The sequence below is a fragment of the Mobula birostris genome, chromosome 4 (genome assembly GCF_030028105.1).
Source record: "Mobula birostris isolate sMobBir1 chromosome 4, sMobBir1.hap1, whole genome shotgun sequence".
NCBI lineage: Eukaryota > Metazoa > Chordata > Chondrichthyes > Myliobatiformes > Myliobatidae > Mobula > Mobula birostris.
The window spans coordinates 11,411,771-11,428,070 of record NC_092373.1 but is presented as its reverse complement, the minus strand read 5'-3'; the positions used below and the strand labels follow the sequence as shown (position 1 = coordinate 11,428,070).

Below are 16,300 nucleotides of genomic sequence, written 5' to 3'. Positions count from 1 at the left end.
GGTCGGGCAGCATCCGTGGAAACAATCAGTGAACGTTTCAGGCCGGAACCCTTCGTCAGGACCCTGCAACCTGGCCAAGGGTTCCAGCCCGAAATGTTGACTGATCATTTCCATGGACGCTGCCCGACCTGCTGAGTTCCTCCAGCTTGTTGTGAGTGTTGCTTTGACCCCAGCACCTGCAGAGTATTTTGTGGTTAGACATACTTGAGTTGCTTTATCTCAAGTGGCAGAGACTGAGGGAAGATCTGATAGATGTTTATAAGATTATGAGAGGCATAGGGTAGGCAGTAAGTAACCTTTTCTCAGGGTTGAAATGTCTGTTGTAGTTTCTGTTTTATAGATTTACTGAGTATGCCCACAGGAAAATGAACCTCAGGGTTGTATGTGGTGACATACGTCTATTCTGATAATGAAATTTAATTTTTGACTTTTGAACTTTTTCTAATACCAGGAGGCATGCATTTAAGCTGAGAGGGGTTAATTTCAAAGGAGATGTGAATATACACAGAGTGGTGGGTGCCTGGAACGCACTGTCTGGGCTGGTGGTAGAGGCAGAAACATTGGGGGTTTTAAGCGACATTTAGACAGACACATGAATAAGAGGAATGTGGAAGGATATGGACATTGTGTAGGCAGAAGAGATTAGTTTAGTTAACCATTTAATTTATTCGGCACAATTAACAGCCCTTGTTCCTGTGCTGTACTGTTCTATATTCTATTCTATTCAACCTGTCCCTATAACTCAGGTCCTCAAGCCCCCGCAACATCCTTCCCACTTAGTTTGAGCTTTTATTCTTCCTTAATTTTTAAAAAACAATTCATAATTATGGAAATTAAGCAAAAAAAAAGAACTAAAAACAAACAAAATTCTAGGAATGCTCAGCAAGTCAGGTTATATCTGGGGGGCGGGAGAAGGGAGAAGGAAATAGTTAATTTATCTTGCGGGTAACAATTTCTTTCAGTGCAACAGTTTGAGAGAGAAAAAAGAACACATGGGATCCAAAAGAAGCAAAGTAAAATTACTGCTGGGAATACCAATACTGGAAACACTACTTCAGCTTTTTCTCTCTCTCCAAAGGATTGAGATACAAGGTAGATGAGCTTTCATCAGAGCTGACACAAGCAGGAAGGCTGGTTTCCTGAAATTGATAAATTCAATATTGAATCAAGGCCACAATTGGTCAGTTCAGTTGAAAGAGGAGCAAACAAGAGCTGCAGAATGAATAGCTCCCTCAGAATGCTGAATGGTGGAGTCTTAATATGGCAGGAATTTTAAAGGATCATCCTGGAATGTAGTGGCTGATGAAATGGAAACTGAGAAAAATAAAAGGAACAATCCTTGTTCTGGCTGTGAGATGAGATTAGAAATGCAGGAAATTAAGAATCTATTCAATATCGAGTCATGCTACTCCTGGTCAATTCTCTTTTCTACCAGTCATTCCCTTTCCCTTGCAAATAAGGGAGAATCAACTCTCATCCTTTCACCTTTCCCATCATCTTCTAAGGACATAAATGCTCTTCCTTGGAAGCTCACAACATAGTTTCATCTCTATGGAGAAAAAAAAAGACAGACTGGATAAGTTTTGAAGAATACCTCTCTGCAAGCAATCTGTATCTTCAGTTCTCCATCTCATTCTCAGCTCTCCATCTTTGGTCTCCTTTGGTTTCAACAAGCTCAAGGAAGGGTACCTCATCATCTATCTCAGTGTGGTGCAATCCTCAGCACTCAATACTGAATTCAACAATTTCAGGTAAATGGCCTTTTCCTGTTTCAGAACTGATCAGCCAACATGGCCACAGCCTCTGAGATCTTCAATAATTTCTCATCTCTCTGCAACTTAAAACAGAGTTACTTGTTTTTCCTACTCGTTTCATTGACTTATCCTCCAGTGACAATGTTTAGAGCTATGCATCACTGAAACAGGCCTTTCAGCCCAAAATTCCCATCGAAACTAGCCATGTCTGCCTGCACATCTCTCTAAACCTCTCCTATCCCTGTACCTGTCCAAGTGCCCTTTAAGTATTCAGATGTATAAACTGACTCTAAAGTACTTGCATATGTCACAGATGGATAAAAAGATGCTTTACAAATGTGTGCATTTTCTCTTTAGTTGATGCTGTTAGCCTCAACTGCATTGCGTTCTATGTGGAAGAGGGGTGAGACAGCAGGGAGACCCAGCTAGACTCTCTCCTTCCTTCTATCAACAGCTCAAAGCTCAAAGTAAATTTATTATTCAAGTATGTACATGTCACCATATACTACTGAGATTACCATATACTACTCTGAGACTGATTTTCTTGTAGACATTTACAGAACAAGAAAATACAATAGAATCAATGAAAAACTACACAAAGACCAACAAACAACCAATGTGCAAAAGAAAATCCAAATACAAACAAATAATAAATAGTAAATAAACAATATCGAGAACATGAGTTGTAGAGCCCATGAAAATGAATCCATATGTTACAGAATCAGTTCAATGTTGGAAGTTCGTGAGGTTATGCACGCTGATAAAGGAGACTGACGATTGAAGAGCAACAATTGTTCTTGAACCTGGTGTTGTGGGAGCTAACCTCCTGCCTAATGGCAGCATTGATAAGACAGCATGGCCAAGGTGGCAAAGTCAGAAAGTCATTCAAGGGCTGAACTGAGTTTACTTGCAACAACCATCTGCACCATGCAGCCTTCTGTCACTCACCTTTCCAGTTTTCCTAATAACAGATCAATTAAAGGAGAGCTTTCAAAGAAAAGAGAGGAAGATGGTGGAAACAAGCAACTCAAATAAATTCCAAAATCTATCTACTCAATGAACTCAAGAAAATTCAATTGGCTTGCCTGCAGAAGGCAGAGGGTCATGGTGGAGGGAGTACATTCGGATTGGAGGGTTGTGACTAGTGGTGTCCCACAAGAATCAGTTCTGGGACCTCTACTTTTCGTGATTTTTATTAACGACCTGGATGTGGGGGTAGAAGGGTAGGCTGGCAAGTTTGCAGATGACGCAAAGATTGGTGTTGTAGGTAGTGTAGAGGGTTGTCGAACATTGCAGAGAGACATTGACAGGATGCAGAAGTGGGCTGAGAAGTGGCAGATGGAGTTCAACCTGGAGAAGTGTGAGGTGATACATGTTGGAAGGACAAACTCCAAGGCAGAGCACAAAGTAAATGGCAGGATACTCGAAAGTGTGGAGGAGCAGAGGGATCTGGGGGTACATGTCCCCAGATCCCTGAAAGTTGCCTCACAGTTAGATAGAGTAGTTAAGAAAGCTTACGAAGTGTTGGCTTTCATAAGTCGAGGGATAGAGTTTAAGAGTCGCGGGGTAATGTTGCAGCTCTATAAAACTCTGGCTAGGCCACACTTGGAGTACTGTGTCCAGTTCTGGTCGCCTCACTATAGAAAGGATGTGGAAGCATTGTAAAGGGTACAAAGGAGATTTACCAGGATGATGCCTGGTTTAGAGAGTATGCATTATGATCAGAGACTAAGGGAGCTAGGGCTTTACTATCTGGAGAGAAGGAGGATGAGAGGAGACATGATAGAGGTATACAAGATATTAAGAGGAATAGATAGAGTGGACAGCCAGCGCCTCTTTCCCAGGGCACCACTGCTCAATACAAGAGGACATGGCTTTAAGGTAAGGGGTGGGAAATTCAAGGGGGATATTAGAGGAAGGTTTTTTTACTCAGAGAGTGGTTGGTGGTGGAGGCAGATACACTAGTGAAATTTAAGAGACTACTAGACAGGTATATGGAGGAATTTAAGGTGGGGTGTTATATGGGAGGTAGGGTTTGAGGGTCAGCACAACATTGTGGGCTGAAGGGCCTGTACTGTGCTGTACTATTCCATGTCTATGTCTACGATATCAAAGGCAAAATGAGGTTAAAGCATTCACTTACAACTACAAATCTTCCTTACCTGGTACGATGTTTTCTGCATTCTCTGTACTTGGAATCATGTGATCCTAAAGCACAGACATTAAGACCATCCATGAAGCATCATGCAAATTCATATCACTAGCAATAAAGTTTGCAGCAGTAATTTAACATCCTGAAAGATTCATTCTTACCTGATCACCACTGCCCCAAGGATAATGAGGAGGATGTGAGCTTATCTGTAAAACAAAGCATAGGTATGCAATTTCTTTTAAACAGAAAGCTTGAGATCAAGTTCAAGTTTATTGCCATTCAACGTACTGCCAAACAAAACAACATTCCTCCAGATAAAGGTGCACAACAGAGTACATATAAACTCACACACAACACAAAGTAATGTTAACACAAATAAATTAATGATGCCAATTTTGACCATAAACTTTGAAGATTTGGAATGGCCAGAGAGAACTGTATCAATCAATAATTCTCCTCAGTGCAGTCATTTTAGAGATTACTTTGTTTGTTTAGAACTGATTCTCACCAGGGGTTATTCTACCATTTTCAACGTTATAGAATGGAAGAAGTTTTGTCAATATCACAATTTTAAATATGTGAAGGTGACATCACTAAAGGTTGCTTGCTTGCTTTAAAAATTTTAGCCATAATTTTCTGCTTTATAATCCCAGAGCAGTTAATTGGAAAATTCAGTGTTAACACACACAAAAATGCTGGAGGAATTCAAGTCAAACAGCATCTATGGAGAGGAATAAAGAGATGTTTCAGGCTAAGACCCTTCATCAGGACCTGTGAAGGGTCTCAGCCTGAAACACAGCTCTTTAGTAGTCTCCATATATGCTGCCTGACCTGAGTTCCTCCAGCATTTTGTATGTTTTGGAAAATTCAGTACCTATAGATAGTACCTACCTATCTTCCACTAAAATCTCTGCCAGTAAAGACCCGATTCAGATCAATATTATTCATTTTCAGTTACAACTATATTACAGTTTTAGGAAACCACAAGGATATAACATTTTCTTGAAAGTAAAGCAGTGTGCGTCTCCCAAAAGGCCAAAAGAATTCTAGCAAGTTTTCTGCACTTGTTTTTCTTCCAGTATTTTAGTTCCTTTCCTGTAAGTAATGAGAAATGGCACAAGACAGGAGCAGAATTAGGCCATTTGGCCCATAGAATCTGCTTCACCATTATCCTTCTGAACCTCATTCTCCTGCCAGAATGGCAACAACTTTGCAGAAATTTACTTTTTGCATGCAAAATGGGATTATGCATAATCTGTGGGGTGACAGGCAACAATGCATCAAAGCGAATGCAATCCTGTCATATCCTACCATCTGCACAGTGGTCTGTATAATTAGGGACACTCCTTTACAGCTAAATAAAGATCACTTGTTAATTTTAACTGCCACTTTAAAAAAGAGATTAGGCTGACTGAGACATCACGGGAGAACACGGAACATCGGGAGCAGTGGGTTAGCTGCAGTGGGCTGTGTGTCCAGAGACCCGAGCCCTCTGGCTGTGTAAAGGGGAGATCTGTTTTTCCCTTATTAGGGGGAGAGAGAGAGCCTGTGGTATGTTGAATTACTAGATGAACAAGTAGTCTTCGGGGTACTGCAAGCTTGTGTTTTTATTGATGATTGGCTGCACGCTTAAGCGCTCGGTGGGGGGGGGGGCGCCAATACTATTTTGCTGGTGGAGGGGGGTCCTTGCCTTGCTGCTGCTGCTTGAGTGGGAAGGGGTAGCTGTGGGGGGGGGGGGCTTTGGGATTCTAATGTTTAACTGTCATTCATTCTTTGGGGCACTGTTTTTGTGGATGTTTGTGAAGAAAAAGAATTTTGAGATGTATATTGTATACATTTCTCTGACAAGGTCCTGCATGGGAGGCTGTTCAAGAAGGTTCAGTCGCTCAGCATTCAGGATAAGGTAGTAAATTGGATTAGATATTAGTCGCATGGGAGAAGCCAGGGAGTGGTAGTAGAGGGTTGCCTCTCTGACGGGAGGCCTGTAACTCATGGTGTGCTGCAGGGATGGGCGCTGGATCTGTTGTTGTTTGTCTGGATGACAATGTGATTAACTGGATCAGCAAATTCGTGGATGACACCAAGATTGGGGGTGTAGTGAACAGCAAGGAAAGCTAATACGGGTTGCAGAGGGATCTGCATCAGCTGGATAAATGGGCTGAAAAATAGTAGATGGAATTTAATGCAGAAAAGTTCGAGGTTTTGGACTTTGGTAAGACCAACCAGGGCACTGAGGAACGTAATAGAACAAAGGAATCTGAGATTACAGATCCGCAAATTCATTGAAAGTGATGTCAAAGGCAGATAGGGTCATTGAAAGCTGTTGGCACATTGGCCTTCGTAAATCAATGTATTGAGTACAGAAGATGGGATGTTATGTTGAAGTCGTACAAGACATTGGTGAGGCCTAATTTGGAGTATTGTGTGCAGTTTTGGTTATTTAACTACAGAAAAGATGTATACAAGGTTGAAAGAGTGCAGAGGAAATTTACAAGGATGTTGCTGGGTCTGGAGGAAAGATTGAAAAGATTAAGACTTTAATCGCTGAGAATGTAGAAGTTCAAAGGGAGACCTGATAGAGGTATACAAAATTATGAGGAGTATCAAAGAGGCTTTTTCCACTGAGGTTGGGTAGGATGACAACCAGAGATCATGGGTTAAGCGTGAAAGGTGAGAAGTTTAAGAGGAACATGAGGGAAAACTTCTTCACCCAGAGGATCACGAGAGTGTGGAATGAGCTGCCAAAACAAGTGCTGCATGCAAGCTTGATTTCATTGTTTAAGAGAAGTTTGCATACTGTAGGTACATGGATAGTAGGAATGTGGAAGGTTATGGTCTTGGTGCAGGTTGGTGGGAGTAGCCAGTTTAAGTAGTTTTGGCATGGACTAGATGGGCTGAAGGGCCTATTTCTGTGCTGTACTTCTCTATGACTCAATACAAGTCTGCAATGAGGACTAACCAACAGAAACAGTAACTACAATTTGACCACTTAAAGATAAAAAATTACAGAGAAACGTGTCGCTTGTGGCAAATCAAATTGGCGAGGCAGCTCGCATGTGTCAACACACTTCTGGCACCGACATAGCATGCCCACAACTTACTACTCCTAACCATACATCTTTGAAATGTGAAGGGAAACCGAGGCATGAGGAAGAAACCCACGTAGTTGCAGGGAGAACATACAAACAGGCAGTGGCAAGAATCGAACCCTTGTCTTACAGCTTGGGTTTGAAAGGGATAATAAACAGTTTTGGGCCCCATATCTCAGAAAGGATGTGTTGTCATTGGAGAGAGTCCAGGGGAAGTTCACGAGGATTATTCCAGGAATGAAGAGGTTAACATATGAGGAGCATTGGGCCACTTTGGGCCTGTACTTACTGGAATTTAGAAGAATGTGGGGGGGGGGGAGGAAAATCTCATTGAAACCTACCGAATCCTGAAAAGACTAGATAGGGTGGATATGGAGAAGATGTTTCCTATAGTGGGGGTATCCAAAGGGCACAGCCTCAAAACCGAGGGGTGACCTTTTAGAATAGAGGTGAGGAGGATTTTTTTTTAAGCCAGAGAATGGTGAACCGTGGAATGTTCTGCCACAGTCTGTGGGGGAGGCCAAGTCCGTGGGTATATTTAAGGCGGAAGTTGATCGTCTCCTGATCGGTCGAGGCATCAAAGGATGTGGCAAGAAGGTTGGTGAATTGAGTTGAGTGGGATCCGGGATCAGCCATGATGGAATGGCGGGAGCAGACTTAATGGGCTGAATGGCCCAATCCTGCTCCTATGTCTTATTGTCTAAATCAGCCATGATGGAGTCTGCTCCATCATTGCCGATTTATTATCCCTCTGAACACCATCCTCCTAACTTCCACTTAAAATATACTCAATGACTTGACCTCCACAGCCCTCTGTGGTAATGAATTTCACAGATTTCACCATCTGGCTAAAGAAATTCCAAAAGAAATGTCTCTATCAAAAACGAATATTTTAATATACAATTAAACAAAGAGACTTGTCACAATCACTGGCACCAGTAAATGAACTATCCATACAGAAAAATATGTCTGCAATAATTTATGTCTAGTTGCAGCCACTTCATTATCATGTAATCTGATAGAGTGAGAGCAGCCATGAAAATAAATGAAAACAAAGATAAACAGGAGAATAAAAATACTGACACTCATCTGAAAATTGCTTCACATTTTGGGCACAGCACCTGTATAAAGGTTGTTCTTTGTGAAATGCTTGCATCATTTTATATGTGTTACTCTGAATATCCAGCATCTGCACAGTCTCTTGTGTTTATAATTTACAGCTATCATGAGCTGGAATATAGTTTGCTTCAAAACATGGCTTTTATCCACAGAAAACGATTCTCGTGAAATCAATGGGAATGCTTTAAAGTTTTTAAAATTCCAATTTGATTTAAATATTTTCATTTGGTGTCATACTTAAGAACAATGGTAACAAGCAAATAAAATCAACTGCTGTTGGGCACAAACACAAAAAATTCTACAGATGCTGAAAATCCAAAGTAACATGCAAAATGCTGGAAGAACTCAACAGGTCAGTCAGCATCTTTGGAAAGGAATAAAGGAATATTTCAGATCACAAGTCTTCATCAGGACCTGTAGACTGTTTAATCCTTGCTATTGATGCTGCCTGATCTTCTAAGTTACTCCAGCATTTTGTACAGTATGTTACTCTGATGTTAGACACCTCATGCAGCATCTTCCATTAATTGCTGATTCATAACAATCTACAAAGCTTTTGCATAAAACAGATCCTGCAGCCTGTGAAGCAATGCGCTTCTTGCCAAATCAAGATTACCTGAATGAGTGGCCATTTTAATTTGAGCCACTTTCCTCTCCATGAACAAACAGGAGTTCAGTTAAAATTTGAAAATATATTTAAAAGGATAAAAAGACTTACAGTGTGACGTCCACATTCAATTGTGACCAGCTTGTGACATTTCTTATGGACCAGAAGCTTACAGTTGATGCATTTATAGCCCTGACGACCTAGGCCCCAGATCCGATCAGTACAAAATGCACAATGTGCACGCTAAAGGGAGGGAAATGAAAGGGCACATTGGTTACTATATTATTAATAACATTTAAAAAATTATAGCTGAAAACCCAAATTAATTTCAAAACTTATCTTCACTGGTGGAAAACACAATCATTGCTCGAGTGTTGAATGAGGTAAATTTTTATTTTAAAAATCAAATATTTCAATCAAATAAATACTTAACTTAGCCTTCTCCTGAACACATTCCACTCTCTTTTATTATGGATGGGTAACTGTCCACCTAATTTACACCTTTCTCCTGTATTCAATGGAATAGTTTTTCTATTTCTCTCTACAGATGCTGCCTTATCTACTGAGCGTTTCCAGCAATTTCTTGCTTTTCAGATTTTTAACAAATGCATTTTTTAATTTTCATTTGATTTTAATACTTTACTTTGTATCAGTGCACCTCAGTGGCAAGATATAAAACAATGAAGCCTGCATTAATATTTTCGGTGCTCTTAAAACCCTACATACTCGCGCCTGAATCAATACACTTAACTGACCCCTCTAGAGAAAGTAAGGCAAGAATTTATCTCTAAGTGCCTGGTCAAAATCTAAGAAAATATTTATTGAAAATCGTTGAAATACAATCCTATATCAACTCAGGATCTGGCCAAGTATTATAATGAATTAAGACTCTAAGACCTTAAGACACAAGAGCAGATTAGGCCATTCAGCCTATTGAGAATGCTCCACCATTCCATCCTGGCTGATTTATTATCCCACTCAACCCATTCTCCTGCCTTCTCCCTGCACCCATTAAGACACTTACTAATGGTGAGCAGACATGATGGGCTGAATGACCTAATTCTGCTCCTATGTCTTAGGATCTTTATTAGACCAGAACAACCTCTGCTTTAAATATACCCAATGACTTGTCTCCACGACCATCTGTGGCCATAAATTCCACGGATTCACCACCCTCCAGCTAAAAAAATTCCACATCTATTCTGAAGGGATGCCTCTTGATTCTAAGGCTGTGCCCTCTGGTCCAAGAGTCCCCAATACAGGAAACATTCGCTCAAGTCCCCTCTGACTCGGCATTCAAGATTCAATAGGTTTCAAAGAGATCCCCTTCATTTTCCTCAACCCCAGCAAGTAAAGGCTCAGAGTCATCAAATATTCCTCATATGTTAACCTATCCGACATCTTCAACAGGATCCCAACCATCAAACACATCTTTACCTCCCCTCCCACTCTCTGCTTTTTATAGGGATCGCTCCCTCTGTGATCCCCTTGTCCATTCGTCCCTATCCCCCCCCCCAATCTCCCACCTGGCACATGTCCCTGCAAGTGATAGTAATGCTACACCTCAGACACGAGGAAATCTGCAGATGCTGGAGTTTCAAACAACACACATAAAAGTTGCTGGTGAACGCAGCAGGCCAGGCAACATCTCTAGGAAGAGGTACAGTCGACATTTCAGTCCTGACGAAGGGTCTCGGCCCGAAACGTCAACTCTACCTCTTCCTAGAGATGCTGCTTGGCGTGCTGCATTCACTAGCAACTTCTATGTGTAATGCTACACCTGCCCATTCACCTCCTCCCTCACATCCGCTCGGAGCCCCAAACAGTCCTTTCAGATGAAGCAATACTTCACCTGCAATTCTGTTTAGTGCTCCTGATGCTGTCTCCTTTACATTGATGAGACCCAACGTAAATTGTGGTACTGTTTTGTCAAGCACTTACACTTCATCCACCAAAAAAGGAAATACCCACTAGCCAAGCATTTTAATTCCTATCCCTATTCCTGTTCCAACATGTTGATCCATGGCTTCTTCTTTTGCCAAGAGGAGGTCCACTCTCAGGGTGGAGGAGCATCACCACACTTTCCTTTTAGGGAGCCTCCAACCTGATGGCATGAGCATCGATTTCTATTTCTGGTAATTTCTCCCAACCGCCCCCCCCCCCCTTCCATTCTCCATTCTGGCCTTTTACCTCTTCTCATCAGCTGCCCATCACAACCCTGTGGTGCCCCTCCTTCTTCCCTTTCTCACATAGTCTACCCTCCTCTCCTATCAGATTCCTTCTTCACCCTTTACCTTTCCCACTCACTGGGCTTCAACTGTCACCTTCCAGCTTGTACACCTTACCCTCTCTCCACCTTTTTATTCTGGCAGCTTCCCCCTTCCTTTCCAGTCCTAAAGAAGGGTCTCAGTCCGAAACATTGACTGTTTATTCATTTCCATAGATGCTGCCTTACCAGTTTCACAAATAAACTAGTTAAAAGGCTTCCTCCATTAGCTCTAGCAAGCTTAGCTTTAATGTATGCTCTGTTTTAACACTGATTCAAAGAGTGAGACTGGCCACTGCATTTACCACTTGTAAATAGGATTCTGTTAAACCTTTCACCAACTCACACCAGTTGTAATCCAGGTTACATCTTGATCATCAAGATGAAATAGGTATTAAAGTGGGGGGAAATTGTTAACATTCCCCATCTCTGAGCTTGATGGGGACACTTTAAAATGAGATATCAGTAATTCTCACTCTGTTGAATCTTTTGGCTTGGAAAGTATGTCCATTTACACAGTACAGCTTTCTCCAGCGACGAGCACCTCGTCTGTATATCGATTCTGAAAATGATGCAAAAAAATTAAAGTTTTTGTTGGCCCAAGTATAATTTACACTGGACAATGGTCTTAACCCACCACTTTAGTCAAGAAAGCTCAGTAACATCTCCATTTCTGAGGAGATAGAGGTGATTAGGTTTCCCATCCCCATTCCGAACACATTGTACCAGAGCATCTTCAAGAGTCCAGACCAGCTGTATCAGTACTTGGTATGGGAATTGCAAGGCACCTGACCACAAGACCCTGCAATGATTGTGAAGACTGCATTGGCAGAGCCCTCAGCTTTGCCAAGGACCCCTCCCATCTTTCCAACAATCTCCTTGACCTCCTAGCATCAAGTAGAAGATACTGAGTATAAAAACAAGAACTGTTAGGCTGGGTAACAGCTTCTTCACCCCAGGCTGAGACTCCTGAATACCCGGTTACCACAAATACACATTATTTACGACAGCACCAGAGGCAGTATACGGTTGTATATGTTGTATATGCTCTTTATGTCAATTTGTATACCTACAAAATATTTTTATTATCTGTGTTAATATTATTTTGTGTGTGTGACGTATGCAGTGTGTTTTGCAACTTGGTCTCAGGGGAAAGCTGTTCTGTTCAGCTTTATACATGGGTATAGTTGAATGACAATGAATTTGAACTTGAATCCAAAATGTCGACTGTCAATTTCCCTCCATGGACAACTGAGTTCCTGCAGCATCTTGCTGTTGCAGCAAATTAAACTTCCTGCTGGGAAAATGAAGTACTCATTTTGAAACATAATAGCATGCTACGGCAAGAACAGACTTTTCCGTGTTGAGGGTCTTAGAAGGTACTTCCACTCTTCCCTCAACTCCACTTCCCTCATTTTTCAAATTCAATTCATTGACATTCCACCATATAAATGTATAACACCAAACAAAATAATGTTCCTCCAGACACAACACAATACATATAACTCATACACAAAGTAATATTACTACAAATAAATTAACAAATGATAAAATATATTGCAGAAAATTGCCATTTAGCAATAGGTGGATTTACAATACAAGTTAAAAAGTAGACAGCATAATGCTGCTGGTGCTTCACAAGTGATGAGACCAGGGTTGTGGCAGTTGTCCTAATAGCACTTGTCCTAATGCTACGGTACCACTTGCCAGATGTTATGGGGTCACAGTAATTATGGGACGGATGGGAGGCATCCTTTTCCACCCTCTCAAGAATAACCTAGAATTTGTGGAAAACCTGATATCACCTCAATGTTTCAGCATTAGAGGCGAAAAGTTAACAGTGTAGGAAAGGTAAACCTTGCAGGGCATGTGACAAGTACAGCTTCAAATTAGTTAAAGGTAAATTAAATCCTATACCAAGGGAAAACTCTATAATAAAATGATAGACTCTGCATGGCATTATGGGCAATGCAGTTTTGCCATCATTCAAGATGCAGTCGAATGTTTAGAAAATGAAGTCCATGCCAGATGGATTGAATGATTGTGGCAACAATTCCAAGTTTCATGGCCACAGAAGCAAAATGTTATCAGATTTCATATGCAGAACTCAGATTCTCAACACTAAAGTGCAGACAGTTCCTCAAACCAAATAGTATTAAGAATGAAGTTACGGCAGATGAGATACAATTTAATAGAAAAAAGTTACAGTCTCAGTTCACAAATACACTCAGTGATCATTTTATTAGGAACCTCCTGTGTCAAATTAAGTGGTTCATGGGTATTTTCGTGATCTTTCAGTTTTGTAGCCCAAGCACTTCAAGCTTTGACACATTGTGTGTTCAGAGATGCTCTTCTGCACACCAGTATTGCAATGTGTGGTTATGTGAAATACTGTTATCTTCCTGTCAACTTGAACCAGTCTGGCTATTCTTCTCTGACCTCTCTCACTAACAAGGCGTTTTTCACCCACAGAACTGCCACTCACTGGGATGTTTTGTTTTTTCACCATTCCACCCCATCTGGCACCAACAATTACTCCAAGATCAAAGTCACTTAGATCACATTTCTTCACCACTTTGATGTCTAGTCTGAACCTCTTGGCCATGTCTGCATGCTTTTATACATTGAGTTGCTGCCATGCGATTGGCTGATTAGATGTTTGCATTAACTTGGTGTACGACGTACCTAATAAAGTAGCCACTGAGGGTACATCAAGTAGAAAGCCATCATGTATCTACACTTTATATGAACACACCAGAAACAAGTCTGTGCTATTTAAGCTAATAAACTTGTCTGATAAATGTTTGTCTGCTTTATTAACTACAATGGATCTCTTCCCCCCCCCAGTATGTGTCGCCTGGTGTTGCCAAGGATCTACTCCTCAGCGTCACATTATGCACACTCTGCTTTAGCAACATCATCCAAAAACACAGCATCACCTTCCAGGTATTCAAAAGTGTTCAGCTCTGCAGAGTCACTGGCAGCCTTGGTATTATAAGCAACCACAAGCTAACATTGTCAGCAGCAACCAGTCTCATCTGGCAACACACATCAAAGTTGCTGGTGAACGCAGCAGGCCAGGCGGCATCTCTAGGAAGAGGTACAGTCGACGTTTCGGGCCGAGACCCTTCGTCAGGACTAACTGAAGGAAGAGCTAGTAAGAGATTTGAAAGTGGGAGGGGGAGGGGAAATCCAAAATGAAAGGAGAAGACAGGAGGGGGAGGGATGGAGCCAAGAGCTGGACAGGTGATTGGCAAAAGGGATATGAGAGGATCATCGGACAGGAGGCCCACGGAGAAGGAAAAGGGGGAGGAGGGGAAAAAACCCAGAGGATGGGCAAGGGGTATAGTCACAGGAGGGAGAAAAAGGAGAGAGAGAGAGAAAGAATGTGTGTATATAAATAACGGATGGGGTACAAGGGGGAGGTGGGACATTAGCAGTTTTCTCCCCCCCCTCCCTCTTTTCCTTCTCCCTGGGCCTCCTGTCCCATGATCCTCTCATATCCCTTTTGCCAATCACCTGTCCAGCTCTTGGCTCCATCCCTCCCCCTCCTGTCTTCTCCTTTCATTTTGGATTTCCCCCTCCCCCTCTCAAATCTCTTACTAGCTCTTCCTTCAGTTAATCTTGATGAAGGGTCTCGGCCCGAAACGTCGACTGTACCTCTTCCTAGAGATGCTGCCTGGCCTGCTGCGTTCACCAGCAACTTTGATGTGTGTTGCTTGAATTTCCAGCATCTGCAGAATTCCTCGTGTTTAAGTCTCATCTGGTTTTTAGAGCGAGATGCTTGTGTTAAACTCCTAAAACTTAATATTTTTCCAGGATATTCTTCAAACAAAGACCGATCACTTTTTAAAAATTACCATTTACAAGTTGATAGACAAACTGCAAGCTTTTTAATAATTATACCTAAATGTGATGCAAGGCCATGAGTTAGGTGTGATCTTTACTCCAGCCTTAGGTCTCACATCACCAGGTTCAGTAACAGTTATTAACTTCAACCATTATGCTCCTGAATCAGAGCGGATAACTTCCCTCACTCCAACACCGAACACTTTTGAGGACTCCAACTCATTTTCACAATATTACTTTTTTTTCTTACTTTGATTTTTTCTCCTTTTTGTATTTGCACATTTTGTTGTCTTTTGCACACTGGCTGTTGGCTCGTCTTTGTACAATTCTTCATTGATTCTCATGAGCTTCTTTGTATTTACTGTGAATGCCCGCAAGAAAATTATATGGTGGGGGCACGTGGCCAAGTGGTTAAGGCATTTGACTAGTGACCTGAAAGTCGTGAGTTTGAGCCCCAGCCATGGCAGCATGTTGTGTCCTTGAGCAAGGCACTTAACCACACAGTGCTCTGCGACAACACCGGTGCCAAGCTGTATCGGCCCTTGCCCTTCCCTTGGACAACATCAGTGTCATGGAGAGGGGAGACTTGCAGCGTGGGCAACTGCCGATCTTCCATACAACCTTGCCCAGGCTGCGCCCTGGAGAGTGAAGACTTTCCAGGCGCAGATCCATGGTCTCGCAAGACTAACGGATGCCTTTATTTATTTTATATGGTGATATATATGTACTTCGATAATAGAAAATAGAACATAGAATAGTACAGCACAGTACAGGCCCTTCAGCCCACAATGTTGTGCCGACCCTCAAACCCTGCCTCCCATACAAGCCCCCACCTTAGATTCCTCCATATACCTGTCTAGTAGTCTCTTAAACTTCACTAGTGTATCTGCCTCCACCACTGACTCACGCAGTGCATTCCACGCACCAACCACTCTCTGAGTAAAAAACCTTCCTCTAATATCCCCTTTGAACTTCCCACCCCTTACCTTAAAGCCATGTCCTCTTGTATTGAGCAGTGGTGCCCTGGGGAAGAGGCGCTGGCTATCCACTCTATCTATTCCTCTTATTATCTTGTACACCTCTATCATGTCTCCTCTCATCCTCCTCCTCTCCAAAGAGTAAAGCCCTAGCTCCCTTAATCTCTGATCATAATGCATACTCTCTAAACCAAGCAGCATCCTGGTAAATCTCCTCTGTACCCTTTCCAATGCTTCCACATCCTTCCTATAGTGAGGTGACCAGAACTGGATACAGTACTCCAAGTGTGGCCTAACCAGAGTTTTATAGAGCTGCATCATTACATCGCGACTCTTAAACTCTATCCCTCGACTTATGAAAGCTAACACCCCATAAGCTTTCTTAACTACCCTATCCACCTGTGAGGCAACTTTCAGGGATCTGTGGACATGTACCCCGAGATCCCTTTGCTCCTCCACACTACCAAGTATCCTGCCACTTACTTTG

The 16,300-nt window shown here is 42.0% G+C and overlaps 1 protein-coding gene across 2 annotated transcripts in view; it reads right to left on the bottom strand.

The window, feature by feature from the left end:
- The window catches only part of prkci (protein kinase C, iota), a 129,888-nt gene that overhangs the window by 52,034 nt on the left and 61,554 nt on the right, over positions 1–16,300 (bottom strand). For both annotated transcript variants that reach the window (XM_072254916.1, XM_072254917.1), the window contains 4 exons: positions 11,464–11,549; positions 8,833–8,964; positions 4,068–4,112; positions 3,917–3,962 (listed from right to left, as the gene is read on the bottom strand). In XM_072254916.1, coding sequence (XP_072111017.1) covers positions 3,917–3,962; positions 4,068–4,112; positions 8,833–8,964; positions 11,464–11,549 — 309 coding nt within the window. The remainder of the gene's footprint in view (positions 1–3,916; positions 3,963–4,067; positions 4,113–8,832; positions 8,965–11,463; positions 11,550–16,300) is intronic.